Genomic DNA, 18550 nt, shown 5'->3' with positions numbered 1-18550 from the left:
GGGGCCGATGGATTGCCGGCCGAGCTATTCAAACACGGCGGCGAAGAACTGATAAGGAGCATGCATCAACTTCTTTGTAAAATATGGTCGGACGAAAGCATGCCAAACGATTGGAATTTAAGTGTGCTATGCCCAATCCATAAAAAAGGAGACCCCACAATCTGCACCAACTACCGTGGGATAAGCCTCCTCAATATCGCATATAAGGTTCTGTCGAGCGTATTGTGTGAAAGATTAAAGCCCACCGTCAACAAACTGATTGGACCTTATCAGTGTGGCTTCAGACCTGGTAAATCAACAACCGACCAGATATTCACCATGCGCCAAATCTTGGAAAAGACCCGTGAAAGGAGAATCGACACTCATCACCTATTTGTCGATTTCAAAGCTGCTTTCGACAGCACGAAAAGGAGCTGCCTTTATGCCGCGATGTCTGAATTTGGTATCCCCGCAAAACTAATACGGCTGTGTAAACTGACGTTGAGCAACACGAAAAGCTCCGTCAGGATCGGGAAGGACCTCTCCGAGCCGTTCGATACCAAACGAGGTTTCAGACAAGGTGATTCCCTATCGTGCGACTTTTTCAACCTGCTTCTGGAGAAAATAGTTCGGGCTGCAGAACTCAACAGAGAAGGTACCATCTTCTATAAGAGTGTACAACTGCTGGCGTATGCCGATGATATTGATATCATCGGCCTCAACACCCGCGCCGTTAGTTCTGCTTTCTCCAGACTGGACAAGGAAGCAAAAGAAATGGGTCTGGCAGTGAACGAGGGCAAGACGAAATATCTCCTGTCATCAAACAAACAGTCGTCGCACTCGCGACTTGGCACTCACGTCACTGTTGACAGTCATAACTTTGAAGTTGTAGATAATTTCGTCTATCTTGGAACCAGCGTAAACACCACCAACAATGTCAGCCTGGAAATCCAACGCAGGATAACTCTTGCCAACAGGTGCTACTTCGGACTAAGTAGGCAATTGAGAAGCAAAGTCCTCTCTCGACAAACAAAAAACAAACTCTATAAGTCACTCATAATTCCCGTCCTGCTATATGGTGCAGAGGCCTGGACGATGTCAACAACAGATGAGTCGACGTTGCGAGTTTTCGAGAGAAAAGTTCTGCGAAAGATTTATGGTCCTTTGCGCGTTGGCCACGGCGAATATCGCATTCGATGGAACGATGAGCTGTACGAGATATACGACGACATTGACATAGTCCAGCGAATTAAAAAACAGCGGCTACGCTGGCTAGGTCACGTTGTCCGAATGGACGAAAACACTCCAGCTCTGAAAGTATTCGACGCAGTACCCGCCGCGGGAAGCAGAGGAAGAGGAAGACCTCCACTCCGTTGGAAGGACCAAGTGGAGAAGGACCTGGCCTCGCTTGGAATATCCAATTGGCGCCACGTAGCGAAAAGAAGAAACGACTGGCGCGCTGTTGTTGACTCGGCTATAATCGCATAAGCGGTGTCTACGCCAATTAAGAAGAAAAATATGGAGCAGTGGTTAACAATTTACCTACTCGCAATTGAAAAGTATTGTTCTTATACGGATCGCCTAATCTTCCAGGATAACTCTTCGTAATGTCATCGTGCAAAATGGCTAAGTTTTAATTGGAAACAAATTTTGTATAAAATATCGATAGAATATTGGTGTATATGATACTATTCAGCTCGGTTTTCATTATTTTGCGTTGGCCAATACTTTTAACGATCTAAGGATTCAACGCTTGGATTGGCAGGGAAACCCTATTGACCACTTATAGCACATAATGAAGTTGCTAAACAGAAGCCAACAAATAAAAGTCAAATGATAAAGGTCTAGGGTGAATCACTCAACGAGTGTTGCGGTGCTTTTTTGAATACCATCTCGATTTCCTATTAAATAAACTTATCTTATCAAACGAAAATGTGGTATGTTGATTTGAATATAAAAAAAGGGATATACACAAAATTTTAAAAATATGTTAACTTTAGAGAGAGTAGAGAAAATTTCATATATTATTTTATAAATATTAAAAGTTTTAACTACAAAGATTTTCATAAACCAACGAAATTTGTTTGCATTTCCTTAAATGAAAAATGCATTTATTGCATTAATTTACAGATTTATGAGTCAAAACGATTGCGCAGCTTAAATGACATTGAGATTTTCTAAATCAACTGCATATAAAATCAGTAAAACGACAACAACAAAAGATAGTGTAACAAAAACGAAAGTTCACTACATTATTTAAGGAATTATTAATTCGATTTCCCATTAAGAAAAAATGTGCATTATAAGCAATATCGGTTTACGGTGAGTAATCTGAAATGTCTGTATATGTACTTATGTATGTATGTAAAAGCAAACTTTAATTTCTAAATTATGCGCGAAGCTATACTACTTTTCGCAGATGCATTTAGGGCATAAAATAATATAAAACGATATTTGTATTGATTTCGGTTAGTCAGAATGTATTACAGCTACATACATATATAATGATCTGATCTGAACAATTTGTTCGAAGATTGTGGCAAGAAAAAGTTTTCCGTACAAGAAATTGATTTGTATCCGTCAGTTATTACATTGCTCTCCCTAAAACTCTACCCAATCTATAGAACTTCTGAAATTTCCTCACATAATACTAGTTCTTTTGTATTTGTGCACATTTGTTTTCGTCACTATGTATTAATTATACTAGTACTTATAAAGCGTAATCCATTTCGAGGTTCCCTACTTTTTTAAAGAAAAACATAGAAACTTCAAATTTAATGAGGAATGTTTATTATCATTCTAAAGAACATTCTTTAGCATTTACTTTTTGAAGAATATCTCTTTCAAATGCGTGCTGGTCGTGGTCTATTCGTTCGAATATTATCCAAGAATGAATGCTGGGTTTCAAGATGGGTTATGGTGTTTCGAATACGATTGTTCAGGTGTAAATCTTTCCATGACAAAATGCGAAACAAAACTAACATGACAGCTTCACACGACACACCCGTGATCTGGCAAAAAAAGGCCATTGAAAAAAAGTACCTCTACTTGTTTCACCGGTATATTTATTTTTTCATTATTCACTTCATAATTTATATTAAATCATATTTTTCAAAACCTGTCTTTACGACGCAAACTCAAATTTGACTACGATTTTAAATGGTGGTCAGGTTAATCTATTTACATAAATGACACCGTACACCGGTGGCTTGAAACTCGAAGATAACGGTATTTTAGGAAATTCTTTTTTTGCATATTAATACGGTGTTATTTTGCCGTTATAATGAGTTTCAAAGAAGTAAGCCTTTATTTCATAAAAGTTTTTAATACAAAAAAGTGACATCAGAAAAGTTTTTAGTAAATCGGTTGCGTTTAAGGTTGTGATTTTTTGCGAGATTAGCTGTAAGTAAAATGTTTAATAGACAGCAGTGTGAAATATTTAAAATGGGACGTTGTAGGATTGGAAAAATATTAGTGAAATTATCCGTTGCCTTAGAATTTCCCGGAAAAAATTTAAAAAGCTCTCAGATATTATCGTGAGAATTAAATATGTGCGACGCCTCCAAATAAAGAATTGGACCCAAAGTATACAAGGAAGACGGTTACGTACGGCGGGGAAAGCGTTATGGCGTGGGGTTGTTTTACAAAGCATGGTGTTGGTCCAATAGCGCAGATAACGAGCAAGCTAGATTCTGTAGCATACCAGAACTTGCCTGAAAATCATCTCGTACAGTTTTAGGGAGACTCATCCTTATACATATGGATACACCTCCGCAGTTTTCCAACAGAAGAGTGTGCCCTGCCATAAGTCAATTCTTCAATTCCTTCTCGATATTTTTATTTTTCTTTAAAATTCTGTTCATTTTAGTGCACATGTGAGAGTGTGTGTACCAGCATTAACTTAATATAAACATTTACAAACATTTATATAAGTAGGTAAACATAGGCCGACTATCAACGCACGTTTCTGCACACTTGCAGCGTTTAACTAATTATAAAACCAGCTACAGCCGCTTACTTAACCCAATAAATGTAAGTATGTATATGTACATATATAAATTTTCGTATACATATGACATTCACGCCACACGACGATAATAGAAATATAACAATAAAATCACTATTGTCTCGTGTGTGAGAGAAAGGATTATATATTGATCTTTCCCTTAGCAAATTAAGAAATAATATCATACAGTTAGACGTTAGACATGCATACAAACCTATATGTATTTATGTACATATATAGTTAAACTATGACTTGAGTAGTCAATCACTCGGTGGCTGCGGCATCATTGTGTGAGCAGGGGCGTTATCGTGGTGCAATTTTTTTGATAGGTAAAAATCGAAGACGATCCAAAACACGTGCAAGCAAAGCAGCTGTCAACAATTAAATGAACATTCAAAATGGCCGAGCTTGTCGGTATAAGTGAGAGACATGTGTACCAACATAACGCCACAAAAAAATCGAAATTCGAATATATGTATGTACGTAACCCGCGAAAATTCAAAATTCGCGATACTTTTTGAACACACCTCGTACACCGACATTTACGATCAAAAGTTGGCTATAGGTACAGGGTTCAAATATTCGGTACCTAGGGGCTTGAGCAGTTTTTGTTGGATTTAAACAATTTTTGGGCATAATGTGGCACACACTAAAATCATTATTCGTGCAAAGTTGTATCCCGCTATATTAATTGCTTCTTGATTTGTGTACTGTAAAGTGAACAAGTGAAGCAGAATTTAAAATTGTGCTATATGGGAAGTAAGCGTTGTCCCGTTTGGCTCAGTTTTACAACGTGACATAGGAATGTGAAAAATTGTTTGCCCCTTGCTACTGCTATCCCCTGTGCGAAAAACAGTTTTATATGTTAATTTAGTGCTTAGTTACGTCACTTATAATTTTTCGGTTAATGGCGATTTGTGAGCGTGGCAGTGATCCTATTACGCCGATCTACGAACTCGAACTTTTTATTGTACTAAGAAACCGGTGTACCAAGTTTCATTAAGATACTTATCTCAATTTTTACTCAAGTTACAGCTTGCACGGACGGACGGACAGGCAGACAGTCACCCGGATTCCAACTTTACTCGCCACCCGATTCATTTTTATATATGTAACCCTTTATCTATCTCGTTAGGTTTGTGAACAAAACTATAATACTCTGTAGCAACTGGTTGCAAGAGTATAAAAATATTTGCAAGTTGGCAACCGATCAGCGTTAAAGCTTTCTATTACAATCAATTGGTTCATTCGAATGTATTTATGTGTGTACACGACATGTACATATTTCTTTTAGTTGCTACGATTGTATTTTATTGCAAATTCGAATTGATACACCATATTAGCACAAGAGTGCGACTATGTGGTGAAGATGCAGAAAATAATGCAATTTTTGTTAGTTGAATAAGCTTAAATAAACTCGCTATTTTAAAAACACTCGCAAGTTGCACACATATTTACATAAAGTGTATACATACATATGTATGTATGTGTATCTTCTTCTTCTTCTTTACTGGCGTAGACACCGCTTACGCGATTATAGCCGAGTCAACAACAGCGCGCCAGTCGTTTCTTCTCTTCGCTACGTGGCGCCAATTGGATATTCCAAGCGAAGCTAGGTCCTTCTCCACTTGGTCCTTCCAACGGAGTGGAGGTCTTCCTCTTCTTCTGCTTCCCGCGGCGGGTACTGCGTCGAATACTTTCAGAGCTGGAGTGTTTTCATTCATCCTGACAACATGACCTAGTCTTTTAATTCGCTGAACTATGTCAATGTCGTCGTATATCTCGTACAGCTCATCGTTCCATCGAATGCGATATTCGCCGTGGCCAACGCGCAAAGGACCATAAATCTTTCGCAGAACTTTTCTCTCGAAAACTCGCAACGTCGACTCATCGGTTGTTGTCATCGTCCAAGCCTCTGCACCATATAGCAGGACGGGAATTATGAGCGACTTATAGAGTTTGGCTTTTGTTCGTCGAGAGATGACTTTACTTTTCAATTGCCTACTAAGTCCGAAGTAGCAACTGTTGGCAAGAGTAATCCTGCGTTGGATTTCCAGGCTGACATTGTTGGTGGTGTTAATGCTGGTTCCTAAATAGACGAAATTATCTACAACTTCAAAGTTATGACTGTCAACAGTAACGTGGGAGCCAAGTCGCGAGTGCGACGACTGTTTGTTTGATGACAGGAGATATTTCGTCTTGCCCTCGTTCACTGCCAGACCCATTTGCGTTGCTTCCTTGTTCAGTCTGGGGAAAGCAGAACTAACGGCGCGGGTGTTGAGACCGATGGTATCAATATCATCGGCATACGCCAGCAGCTGTACACTCTTATAAAAGATTGTACCTGCTCGATTCAGTTCTGCAGCTCGAATAATTTTCTCCAGGAGCAGATTGAAAAAGTCGCACGATAGGGAGTCGCCTTGTCTGAAACCTCGTTTGGTATCGAACGGCTCGGAGAGGTCCTTCCCGATCCTGACGGAGCTTTTCGGGTTGCTCAACGTCAGTTTACACAGCCGTATTAGTTTTGCGGGGATACCAAATTCAGACATCGCGACATAAAGGCAGCTCCTTTTCGTGCTGTCGAAAGCAGCTTTGAAATCGACGAATAAGTGGTGAGTGGCGAGTCTCCTTTCACGGGTCTTTTCCAAGATTTGGCGCATGGTGAATATCTGGTCGGTTGTTGATTTACCAGGTCTGAAGCCACACTGATAAGGTCCAATCAGTTTGTTGACGGTGGGCTTTAATCTTTCACACAATACGCTCGATAGAACCTTGTACGCGATGTTGAGGAGGCTTATCCCACGGTAGTTGGCGCAGATTGTGGGGTCTCCTTTTTTATGGATTGGGCATAGCACACTTAAATTCCAATCGTTGGGCATGCTTTCATCCGACCATATTTTACAAAGAAGCTGATGCATGCTCCTTATCAGTTCTTCGCCGCCGTGTTTGAATAGCTCGGCCGGCAATCCATCGGTCCCTGCCGCTTTGTTGTTTTTCAGGCGGGCAATTGCTATGTATGTGTATATGTACAGAAAATTCGTGGAGGAATACAGTTTCCAAAAGCAGCATTTAGCAACCCATAATTATCTACGATTCCACGACAGCCGGTTCTACGCACCGGAATTGACCCTGATTTTATCCGGCCAAGGGGTATTTTTTCGGCAAGTGTTAATCTAAGTGTTAACCACTAATTATTGCACGCTGATTTATTCATTCTTTAAATTTATCTGAACATCAATTGATATAACATGCCATTTAAGTGAACAAATTATGTGTTCGCTCCACTTTAATTTTATAACACTTTTATGTAATTTTTCTTAAAACAGTTAAATGGCAAGCGCTAATGCCTATTAGTCAGCTGTTGTCAATCTCCAATGTCAAACTGTGGTGTATAGCCATGACATTTGTGGCTGCGACAAATATGTGTGATTGTTTGTGTCCTTACTTCACATCACACTAATTTATTAATAGTGAGTAATACTGCGGTGCATCAATCCACACTTAAACTGATCTAACCCATTTTATTGTGTTTAAAGTGCACACATTATAAAATTACAAATAAAAATAAACAAGAAACATTAATTTTGGTTGCCCTGAAGCTACATATAATACCCTTTACAAATAAGAACTTAATTTGGGTCGGCTTTAGTATACGATCCCACGATTTCAGGGTTAAAAGTGGTATGGTTGGATAGAGCTGATGCTCCAGATTAAGAAAATATATAATTGTTGCCGCCGCAAACTTATAGTTTTCGAGATATTTGCATTTAAAGTTGAAAATTTTGCAAATTTTATCTTGCAATTTCTCGATTGCTAGTGATTATTTAATTCATATTATGCACTTTTTATGCACTTACACTTCACTACATTGTTTCTGCATATTTTTTTTCCAGTAATTATTTAGTTATTTGCTTAAAATAAGCATTTTATATTTTACACAATTTTCATTTCATGCACAATAACAAAAGTATTCCGTATTGACAGATAATAAGTGTTGCCATAATTACACATTTATCAAACGAATAAAAATGAATAAAAAATAGGACTATACCCCAAATACATAAATCATTGCCCTTTTTCTTGATATATCAAGATTTTTGATACATCCCGGTGTTGGATCGGCCAGGGTTATTTTTTTTTGAAGCGCGGCCGAAGACCGCCAACGCGAAAAGGAGTTTTACTTAAAAAAAACCTGATACACCCCGGTGTTGGATCGGCCAGGGTTATTTTTTTGAAGCGCGGCCAAAGGCCGCCAACGCGAAAAGGAGTTTTACTTAAAAGAAACTTGATACACCCCGGTGTTGGATCGGCCAGTGTTATTTTGTTGAAGCGCGGCCGAAGGCCGCCAACGCGAAAAGGAGTTTTACTTAAAAGAAACTTGATACACCCCGGTGTTGGATCGGCCAGGGTTATTTTTTTGAAGCGCGGCCAAAGGCCGCCAACGCGAAAAGGAGTTTTACTTAAAAGAAACATGATACACCCCGGTGTTGGATCGGCCAGGGTTATTTTTTTGAAGCGCGGCCGAAGGCCGCCAACGCGAAAAGGAGTTTTACTTAAAAGAAACTTGATACACCCCGGTGTTGGATCGGCCAGGGTTATTTTTTTGAAGCGCGGCCGAAGGCCGCCAACGCGAAAAGGAGTTTTACTTAAAAGAAACTTGATACACCCCGGTGTTGGATCGGCCAGGGTTATTTTTTTGAAGCGCGGCCGAAGGCCGCCAACGCGAAAAGGAGTTTTACTTAAAAGAAACTTGATACACCCCGGTGTTGGATCGGCCAGGGTTATTTTTTTGAAGCGCGGCCGAAGGCCGCCAACGCGAAAAGGAGTTTTAATTAAAAGAAACCTGATACACCCCGGTGTTGGATCGGCCAGGGTTATTTTTTTGAAGCGCGGCCAAAGGCCGCCAACGCGAAAAGGAGTTTTACTTAAAAAATAACCTGATACACCCCGGTGTTGGATCGGCCAGGGTCATTTTTTTTGAAGCGCGGCCGAAGGCCGCCAATAAAGCCTTAAAACTTTTCTTATTACAATGGAAAATTTATTTCAGATAGTATTTGTTTCTGCGTTTGAGTTTTTATATCCATTCTTATTCGTTTGATATATGTGTAATTATGGCAACACTTAATATCTGTAAACACGGAATACTTTTGTTATTGTGCATGGAATGAAAATTGTGTAAAATATAAAATGCTTATTTTAAGCAAATAACTAAATAATTACTAAAAAATAAATATGTAGAAACAATGCAATGAAGTATAAGTGCATAAAAAAGGCATAATATGAATTAAATAATTACTAGCAATCGAGAAATTGCAAGATAAAATTTGCAAAATTTTCAACTTTAAATGCAAATATCTCGGAAACTATAAGTTTGCGGCGGCAACAATTATATATTTTCTGGGTCGGCTTTAGTATACGATCCCACGATTTCAGGGTTAAAAGTGGTATGGTTGGATAGAGCTGATGCTCCAGATTAAGAAAATATATAATTGTTGCCGCCGCAAACTTATAGTTTTCGAGATATTTGCATTTAAAGTTGAAAATTTTGCAAATTTTATCTTGCAATTTCTCGATTGCTAGTGATTATTTAATTCATATTATGCACTTTTTATGCACTTACACTTCACTACATTGTTTCTGCATATTTTTTTTCCAGTAATTATTTAGTTATTTGCTTAAAATAAGCATTTTATATTTTACACAATTTTCATTTCATGCACAATAACAAAAGTATTCCGTATTGACAGATAATAAGTGTTGCCATAATTACACATTTATCAAACGAATAAAAATGAATAAAAAATAGGACTATACCCCAAATACATAAATCATTGCCCTTTTTCTTGATATATCAAGATTTTTGATACATCCCGGTGTTGGATCGGCCAGGGTTATTTTTTTTTGAAGCGCGGCCGAAGACCGCCAACGCGAAAAGGAGTTTTACTTAAAAAAAACCTGATACACCCCGGTGTTGGATCGGCCAGGGTTATTTTTTTGAAGCGCGGCCAAAGGCCGCCAACGCGAAAAGGAGTTTTACTTAAAAGAAACTTGATACACCCCGGTGTTGGATCGGCCAGTGTTATTTTGTTGAAGCGCGGCCGAAGGCCGCCAACGCGAAAAGGAGTTTTACTTAAAAGAAACTTGATACACCCCGGTGTTGGATCGGCCAGGGTTATTTTTTTGAAGCGCGGCCAAAGGCCGCCAACGCGAAAAGGAGTTTTACTTAAAAGAAACTTGATACACCCCGGTGTTGGATCGGCCAGTGTTATTTTGTTGAAGCGCGGCCGAAGGCCGCCAACGCGAAAAGGAGTTTTACTTAAAAGAAACCTGATACACCCCGGTGTTGGATCGGCCAGGGTTATTTTTTTGAAGCGCGGCCGAAGGCCGCCAACGCGAAAAGGAGTTTTACTTAAAAAAAACTTGATACACCCCGGTGTTGGATCGGCCAGGGTTATTTTTTTGAAGCGCGGCCGAAGGCCGCCAACGCGAAAAGGAGTTTTACTTAAAAGAAACCTGATACACCCCGGTGTTGGATCGGCCAGGGTTATTTTTTTGAAGCGCGGCCGAAGGCCGCCAACGCGAAAAGGAGTTTTACTTAAAAGAAACCTGATACACCCCGGTGTTGGATCGGCCAGGGTTATTTTTTTGAAGCGCGGCCAAAGGCCGCCAACGCGGAAAGGAGTTTTAATTTAAAAAATAACCTGATACACCCCGGTGTTGGATCGGCCAGGGTCATTTTTTTTGAAGCGCGGCCGAAGGCCGCCAATAAAGCCTTAAAACTTTTCTTATTACAATGGAAAATTTATTTCAGATAGTATTTGTTTCTGCGTTTGAGTTTTTATATCCATTCTTATTCGTTTGATATATGTGTAATTATGGCAACACTTAATATCTGTAAACACGGAATACTTTTGTTATTGTGCATGGAATGAAAATTGTGTAAAATATAAAATGCTTATTTTAAGCAAATAACTAAATAATTACTAAAAAATAAATATGTAGAAACAATGTAATGAAGTATAAGTGCATAAAAAAGGCATAATATGAATTAAATAATTACTAGCAATCGAGAAATTGCAAGATAAAATTTGCAAAATTTTCAACTTTAAATGCAAATATCTCGGAAACTATAAGTTTGCGGCGGCAACAATTATATATTTTCTTAATCTGGAGCATCAGCTCTATCCAACCATACCACTTTTAACCCTGAAATCGTGGGATCGTATACTAAAGTTTCCCCTATTTTCTTAATCTGGAGCATCAGCTCTATACAACCATACCACTTTTAACCCTGAAATCGTGGGATCGTATACTAAAGTTTCCCCCTTAATTTTATTCGCTCAGTTTCAGCAATTGTCGTCGATCTCAACCATAATTTTGGCGTTGGTGTAGTGATCCGCTATTCGCCATACATATGAGCAACTTCTTGGGGAGAAAACGAGTCGTGCAATGGAGATGCAAAAAAAACAACTAGTCTAAAGAATCTCTATTTCCTTTTGCCAATTATAAAGTTCATGGAAAACGTGATATACTCTATAAAATAACCGTCCGGCGTATCGAAAAATTACTCCTTAAAAGTAAATTAATAAATAAACAAACAAAACAAGCGAAGTTAAGTAGCTTGTTATGATAAGCTTCATGGAACTTACAAAATTATGTGGGACTATTATTTCTTTTTGAATTATAAGCAATATGAAAAATGCCTTTACTATCCATATTTCAGAAATTAATGTAGCATTTTCAATAGCAAATTATGTTATCTAATAAATAATATACAACCTTCATGCGTAGTATTAATTATTAACCACATTTTAAATAAATCGTAAAAAAAAGTACATACATTTTGCAACCGCTGTTACGCTTTCTTAAATAAAATTCTAATGTCTAGTAATCTGAGTAAATACTTAATATAAGTCGAGCTGCAAACAAAAAACAGCACGATCATACGAACGATCGAGCCCCCCGCCCGTTGGCTTCAAACCACAACTTATTCAATGTGGGGGTTGAGTTTCCTGTGTTATTTATATTTACATGTTAAACATGTAAAATATGTATGAGCGCAGCAAGGGATATGTCAATTGCCATACAGAACACACAGAACTCAAACCAAAATGAGATGAACTGATGTGATCATAAATAGGCATATTAATGCATATAAATTTCAGTATAAACTGGCATTTGCATTTACATATGTATGTATGTATGTACTTACATATATGTATATGTAGCATATGCTTTAAAAGATGTGCAAGCATATGTAGAATATATGTATGTTACACATTCATATGTACATTTCTAACCATTTCTATATATTTATATATATGAATATTGATATGGCAACGAAGAACCACTATTATTCATAATACATTTTTGTTTAGCATATTTTATTTAAATAATTATTATAAAGTTCGAAATTGTCTAAAGAAATGAGTTGAGGAGTTGTAGGTAGGAAGGACGCTCTGTATTTGTGCCTACTTACTTAAAACTAAATATGTACAATATAAAGGGTCATACAAATTCTAAAGGGTATCTTATCACAAACAAAAGTAAAGAAGGCAATATATACATAGATAATTTTACGTTGCGCGGATAAGATATCACAAAGCAGTCATACAGGCATTATATCAAATATAGCAAAAATTTTATAATTGAAATTTATTCGTTATCAACAAACTTATAAGCGGGTGTTGCGTTCAAAAAACTATTGAAACCTTGCGAATGACTAATCAAATGCACTATATAAAACAGCATCTATATGTAAGTACATTTCGATCAAGCTGTAATTACCTTTGTTTTCAACTTCTTTCTCCGACATTGAACTCACTTACTACATTATAATAAGTAGAAAGAAAAAAATGCAAGCTTTTAACACCAAGCCAAGCGTAATATGCACTTGGAGCATGAAAAAGCAAGAACTCAACATGGAATTTCCAAACAAGAATGCTATTGTCGCTACGAGAATATATATAAAGTATATAAGCACGCAGTTAAGGTATTTCTCTAGGCTGGAAAGGATAGACCAAACATCCCCAATATATTATACTACCCACAAACGGAGTTACACGCAATAATATGTAAGCAGGCTGAATAAGAGCGGCATGCGCTGCATTGGTGTATTTTTCTTTTTTGTAAAGCATGTTGTGTATTCGTAATTGTATGTAAACAACCCACCTCCTGCAAACCACCCTCTAACTTTTGCATATTTTGACCTGCTATGCGTTGTGTTGGGTCGTGGCGACAATGTACTCTTTCTGGGTTACGCTTCTATAGATGTCAATGAGCTACCGCTAATAGGATTAGCCATAAGGAAGTAATTGTGTGAACAAAAATACTAAAGTTAATTTCAAGCGTTTGTTCATTAAGTAAAAATTACTAATAGAAAATCACTGCATTTGCAGGGTAGTTAAGAGATAAACTCACCTGAACGAAGGTTTTATGTGTAAGTATATCGTGTTTAATATGTGCGTTATATTCAAGAATGCTATAAATATTTTAGGCGAAGTTTTACACTTTGTACGACCTACAGTGCGATTATAAAAACTGTTAGCAAACACTTTAAAAATCACACTGAACAACTAGCACACAAAAAAATCTGCATATGACTTGTCTGCCTTGTTTATTCGTGGAGACAAAACGTCATCATTGTTTAGTTTTTAAGAACTTCGTTTTATCTTACTACTTTTACAATACCACATAAAACAATTGGTAAATAGGACTTCTAAATATGCTTATGCTATGATGCAAAATATGTTAATTATTGAAATACTAAACGCGTTCGCCCATTTTTATTATGTCGTGTATTTCTTTTTTTCCTTACTGACGATTCAACTATTTTCGTTTTTGCACAATTTTCAATGAACACTCTTTTTATCACACAGCTGTGTTGCTTTTCTTGCTAAACAATTTTACTTTTAGCTTACACTGGTTTTTGTTATAAAAAGTTTTTTATCGACAGTATGAATTATATGTTAGATTCCTCCAATACTTTACTAAAAAAAACTTAACTTGTTTTACGGATAACAAACTTCCCGTTGTGGAAATAATGGACAGACATGGAACGAAAATTTGCAAGAATAACCATTCACAATGAATTGCGTCAAAATAGGCTGTCAAATTGGAGATAAAGTAAACTAAATGTAGAAGAAGAAATAAATGTAGATGCCGTTTAGTTATTTTTAAATGTTTATTTATTGAAAGTTTGGGTGGCATATCTATGATTGTATATGTAAATTTTCTTAATAATATCTAACGTAAAATATGAATACCTTATACTATTAATATGGTTTAATAATATATAACTATAAAATTTATAAAGTATCGGGAATATGCTTTGTTTAGCGGGATACGTTCATATAAGCTTGAAATGTTTGAATATATTTGTATTCAAGCATTTTAATATATTACAACCCTGTGTTCATCTTAATTCTGTTTTGAATGGTTGTATGAAAATTTCTAAAAGGGGTTTGAATTAAGTTTTTTTTATACATGTAAGTACTTAATAAAGATTTTATTTGAGTTTCTTAATATGATCTTAGATAACTTTATTCAATTATAGAGGCAAATTATCAATAACATTGATCATTAATGGATTTAACCATGTATATTTGGGCTGCTCTCATTTGGGTCATTACATATTTCGAACATTTGCTTAATAAGTTTGCAAAAGTACATTACAAAAACAATAAGCGGCGACAACCTCAGTAATCCGATTGTACTGTTAATCGTGACTTAAAGAAAATAGTTGCTTAAAAAGGACAATGAATTTATACATAACGGGGTATAGAAATGTGCTATTATGGTACGAAAGTGTTGTTTCTTATGCCTGTTGTGGGCACAAACTAGTGTAGCATTGTCCGAATTATTGCCTGTTATACTGCCATTACTTAGTTATAAGTTTTATCCATTAAACCAATGTGACTAGCAGTTTAAGAGAAAAAGTTTTAATTTGTAATAATAATAAGATTTCATAAAAGTAATAAAAAAGGTATTTTAAACAATGATTGAATTGTTTTAACTTTTATTTCAATTCAAGCACTCGGGTCAATGCAACTCTGTGCCTGTCTTCATTTTGTTTTTGTCTTGTTTCAAATTGTTATTTGAAATTTAAGAGAGGAAAAATAGTTGCAATTGGAGTTTTAGGCATAATTTATATCAGAAATAATTATATGTTTCTATTTTCTATGTAGCTTCAGAGCTCGGGGTTATATATAAAGTCAGTGAACTTGGATCCTTAGTTGTTTGGAAAACTTTTCTAATAAATTTGCTTGTTGGATTTATTTCAATGGGTGACTACAAGCTACTCAATAAGGAGTTAGTCGACGCTAATAGAGAATTAAAACAAACTATTGCAACATATCAAAATGAATTGATTTTAACGCGTGCGGAGTTAATGGAGCAGCATCGCATACGCGTTGAGGGCGAGCGCGAATATCGTGATCGCGTACTCTCATTAGTAGCACATAATTTTATGGCATTAATGCGTGATATCGATGCCAACGTAAACGTACAAGAATTTCTGGGTTGTAACAGTTGTGGACAAAACTCAAATTACACCAATGGTGTTAGTGCTAAAAGTGATAGCGCCAGTTCCAGACGAAGAAGCACACATCTTGTCAGAGAATTTCGTCGTTCTAGTGCAGTGACCCGCCAAAATAGTATACAGTTGTCGCCAACACGACGACCATACGAAAGTCATGCTATTATTGAGCAAACTGAAACCAGTAAATTAGAAGAATCTGAATCTGGTAGTGATATGGATTTGGAAAACTCAATAACTGAAGATAATGTTATTGATGTAGAACGAGAAGAGAGCTACGAAAATGCAGATTTGCATTGTATAAAGGAAGCCAGTGAAGAAGAATGTGAAGAAAATGATGACGGTAAAAAGTGTACAGTAGTTTATAAACGGAATAGGCAACCAGTCAGAGATGTAGCCAATATTCATATGGAGCAAATCGAAAACAAAGGATATTATGTCACAAAACGTGAAAAAGAGCGTAATCGACGCAGTGACAAGGAAAATTCTATAGAAGTTCCACGTAATGTGGAAGTTGGTATGTATCAAAACTGTTACAAGCAAATGCATCAGATTTTATAAAAAAAAAATTATTTTAGATGGCATGGAAGTAGAGGATGATTTGATTCAGGCAATGAACCAATCGTTACACGTTTCGGACAGCAAAATAACAGATAATAATGATAAGTGGAAAGAAATTATTAAAGAAAATTTTAAACGTCATGTTGTAGTGAAAGTTAAACGGATGCATGAACCACAACCGGCAGTGGCACACTTTAACACTGAAGGTGAGTCCAATGCATGATATATGATTGTATGAACAAGTAATTATAACATTAATTTGCGACATTTTAGAGCACACACTTATGCCAGAATATGAGATTTCAGTCGAAAAAATAAGAAATGATGGTACGTATATTTTATTATTTTTAGAGATTGTACAAGTATAATAATAATGTTTATGTTAACAGAGCTAAGTTTGGGTATAAGCCAATTTTCTATGGGTAATTTCTTGGAAGCATCCTGCAGTACGCCATGTCATGGGATGAAAGCAGCAATGGCAGAAGCAACGACTGATGAAACCGAATGCGATGGCTCATGCAGTGTGTCATCACAGACAACAAGCCTATGCGTGCGGCCATCACGTAGATGTGCGCCAACAACTTTAGCGGAACCTAGTTTAAGAGTAAAACTACGGAGCGACAGTGGCAAAAGGAAAGGATCTACGAAGAAGCGTTAAATATTATTTAGTTATTAAAGAGTTAGGCAAGATTCTTTTAAAATATTGTCATAGTCATTAGTTACACTCATGATACTGTTTAGTATTTATTTTTCAAGTAATTTGTGTTAGCTGCAATTGAAATTCTGGGGAAAATTTGTAATAATAAAGCCTAAAATTACATTCTTTATTCTAATAATTGAGCATTTCTGTAGGAGTACAGAGCTCCATCAAGCATAAAACAAAGTAAACTGATTCTTTTCTTTAGCTTTTTATCATTGCTACATAAAATACAGTTATTTTTAAGCGTGCACAATCAATAAACCAGCACCGTATATTTGTTGAGGCAGACTAGCATTATTTCTAGACGTAAAAAGGCGTTGGTTGAAAATATGTACAAGAGCATATGTACAAGGCATGTTTCAATTAAGTTTATGTACTCTACAGAAAAATAATAAAAACGTTGAGTTTCTAAAAATGAACTTTTTCAATTAGTTTGACATTATAAAAATAACAAGCGACGAAATAAGTCGTTTGCTAGTATTGATCGTGGTTTAAAAGCACCAGTTGCTAAATAAAGAATACACTGAATTTATGTATAACGGAGTTAAGAAAAGGAACCGTTGTAGTGGTACTATTGTGCGAAATTGTTGTTTCTTATTCCTATTATCGGCACAAATGAGAGTAGTATATTATCGAATTTATTGCCAGTTATACTGCCATTACTTTGTTATAAGTTTTATACATTATACGAATGCGATTAAAAGTTTAAGTAGAAAAAGTTTTAATTTGTAATAATATTTAAATTTCATAATCCACGATTTAGGAAATTTAATACTGAAGTAAGAAGTTATATCAAATTAAGCTTTTAACATTTATTTCTATTCCATCACATGAGTTTATATGATCTTGTGTCTGTTTATACTTTGTTCCAAAAATTTTTTGTTTGATTCTGAAGATAGGAAAACTAGCAGCTATTGTAATTCTCGGCAGGATTTGTAAGTATAACGTTTGAAATCCATATTTTTATTTCTATGATCTAAGCAGTTTAATTTCTATACAACTTCAAGGCTCGGTGGTTAAATATAAAATAAGTGAACTTGGATTCTTTTTGGAGCATTTTCTTAATAACTTTGTTTGTTGGATTTACAACAATGGGCGACTACAAGCAACTCAATAAGAAGTTAGTCGATGACAACAGAGTATTAAAACAAGCCATTGCTGCATATCGAGAAGAATTGGGTTTAATACGTGCAGAATTATTGGAACAGCATCGTATACGTGTTGAAAGCGAACGCGCATTTCGTGATCGTGCGCTCTCGTTGGTAGCACACAATTTTATGGCATCAGTGCGTGATATCGATGCTAACATTAATGTGCCAGAATTAGTATATAATAGCAGTTATGAAAATTTATGTTCAAGCTGTACCAATGGCCCAAGTACTGAAAATGATAACAACAGCTGCAGGCATAGAAGCACAAATCTTGTTAGAGACTTTCACCGGTCAAGGGCGTAATTTTCCTATACATGCAATATATGTAAATATTTTTCTTGAAATACATAAGCCAATTCTGATAATCAAATGCAATGTAAGAGATGAATAGCTTACAATATAGTATTTAATTTATCAAATATTGGAAATATGTACGTTTTATTTATTTTTTCGGTGCGACGATTTTAATTAAGTTTGAAAATTGTTTAATAAAAATTTCATTTTGTTTTGAACCGTTTTTTTTTGTAAATAACTAGAAGAAAATGCCCAACATTAAATACTCTCAATATTTAGATATTACAAACTAGCGATAACAACAACTACAAATGTGGAACTAC

At 36.2% G+C, this 18550-nt stretch overlaps 2 protein-coding genes across 6 annotated transcripts in view; one reads left to right on the top strand and one right to left on the bottom strand.

Moving 5' to 3' along the window:
* Positions 1-14059, bottom strand: part of LOC105222303 (WAS/WASL-interacting protein family member 2) — a 50279-nt gene extending 36220 nt beyond the window's left edge. For 2 of the 4 annotated variants that reach the window (XM_029548688.2, XM_049452575.1), the window contains exon 1: positions 13406-14059. The gene's annotated coding sequence lies outside the window, so the exon portion shown is untranslated. The remainder of the gene's footprint in view (positions 1-13405) is intronic. The other 2 variants (XM_049452577.1, XM_029548691.2) reach the window with 2 other exon arrangements.
* Positions 14060-15070: 1011 nt separating this feature from the next.
* On the top strand, positions 15071-18445 carry LOC105222304 (uncharacterized). 2 transcript variants are annotated; one of them, XM_019989012.3, is made up of 6 exons: positions 15071-16038; positions 16100-16288; positions 16356-16409; positions 16472-17561; positions 17678-17717; positions 17790-18445. In XM_019989012.3, exons 1-4 carry the CDS (start codon positions 15267-15269, stop codon positions 16738-16740), a joined length of 1284 nt encoding a protein of 427 aa, XP_019844571.2. In that variant the 5' UTR covers positions 15071-15266; the 3' UTR covers positions 16741-17561; positions 17678-17717; positions 17790-18445. The 2 variants fall into 2 exon arrangements, with proteins under 2 accessions (XP_019844571.2, XP_011197859.2); XM_011199557.4 differs by having other exon boundaries at positions 16472-17717.
* Positions 18446-18550: the final 105 nt, after the last annotated feature.

This window comes from Bactrocera dorsalis, chromosome 3, assembly GCF_023373825.1.
Source record: "Bactrocera dorsalis isolate Fly_Bdor chromosome 3, ASM2337382v1, whole genome shotgun sequence".
Classification (NCBI taxonomy): Eukaryota; Metazoa; Arthropoda; class Insecta; order Diptera; family Tephritidae; genus Bactrocera; species Bactrocera dorsalis.
Note: the sequence above shows the minus strand (reverse complement) of the source record. Positions and strands in the feature narration are given on the sequence as shown.

Bases quoted from the DNA above. Each gene is read 5' to 3' on its own strand.
- LOC105222304 (XM_019989012.3), top strand. From the start codon at position 15,267: ATGGGTGACTACAAGCTACTCAATAAGGAGTTAGTCGACGCTAATAGA. The intron at 16,039-16,099 runs GTATGTATCAAA...AAATTATTTTAG, and splicing joins TCCACGTAATGTGGAAGTTG to ATGGCATGGAAGTAGAGGAT. The intron at 16,410-16,471 runs GTACGTATATTT...TTATGTTAACAG, and splicing joins CGAAAAAATAAGAAATGATG to AGCTAAGTTTGGGTATAAGC.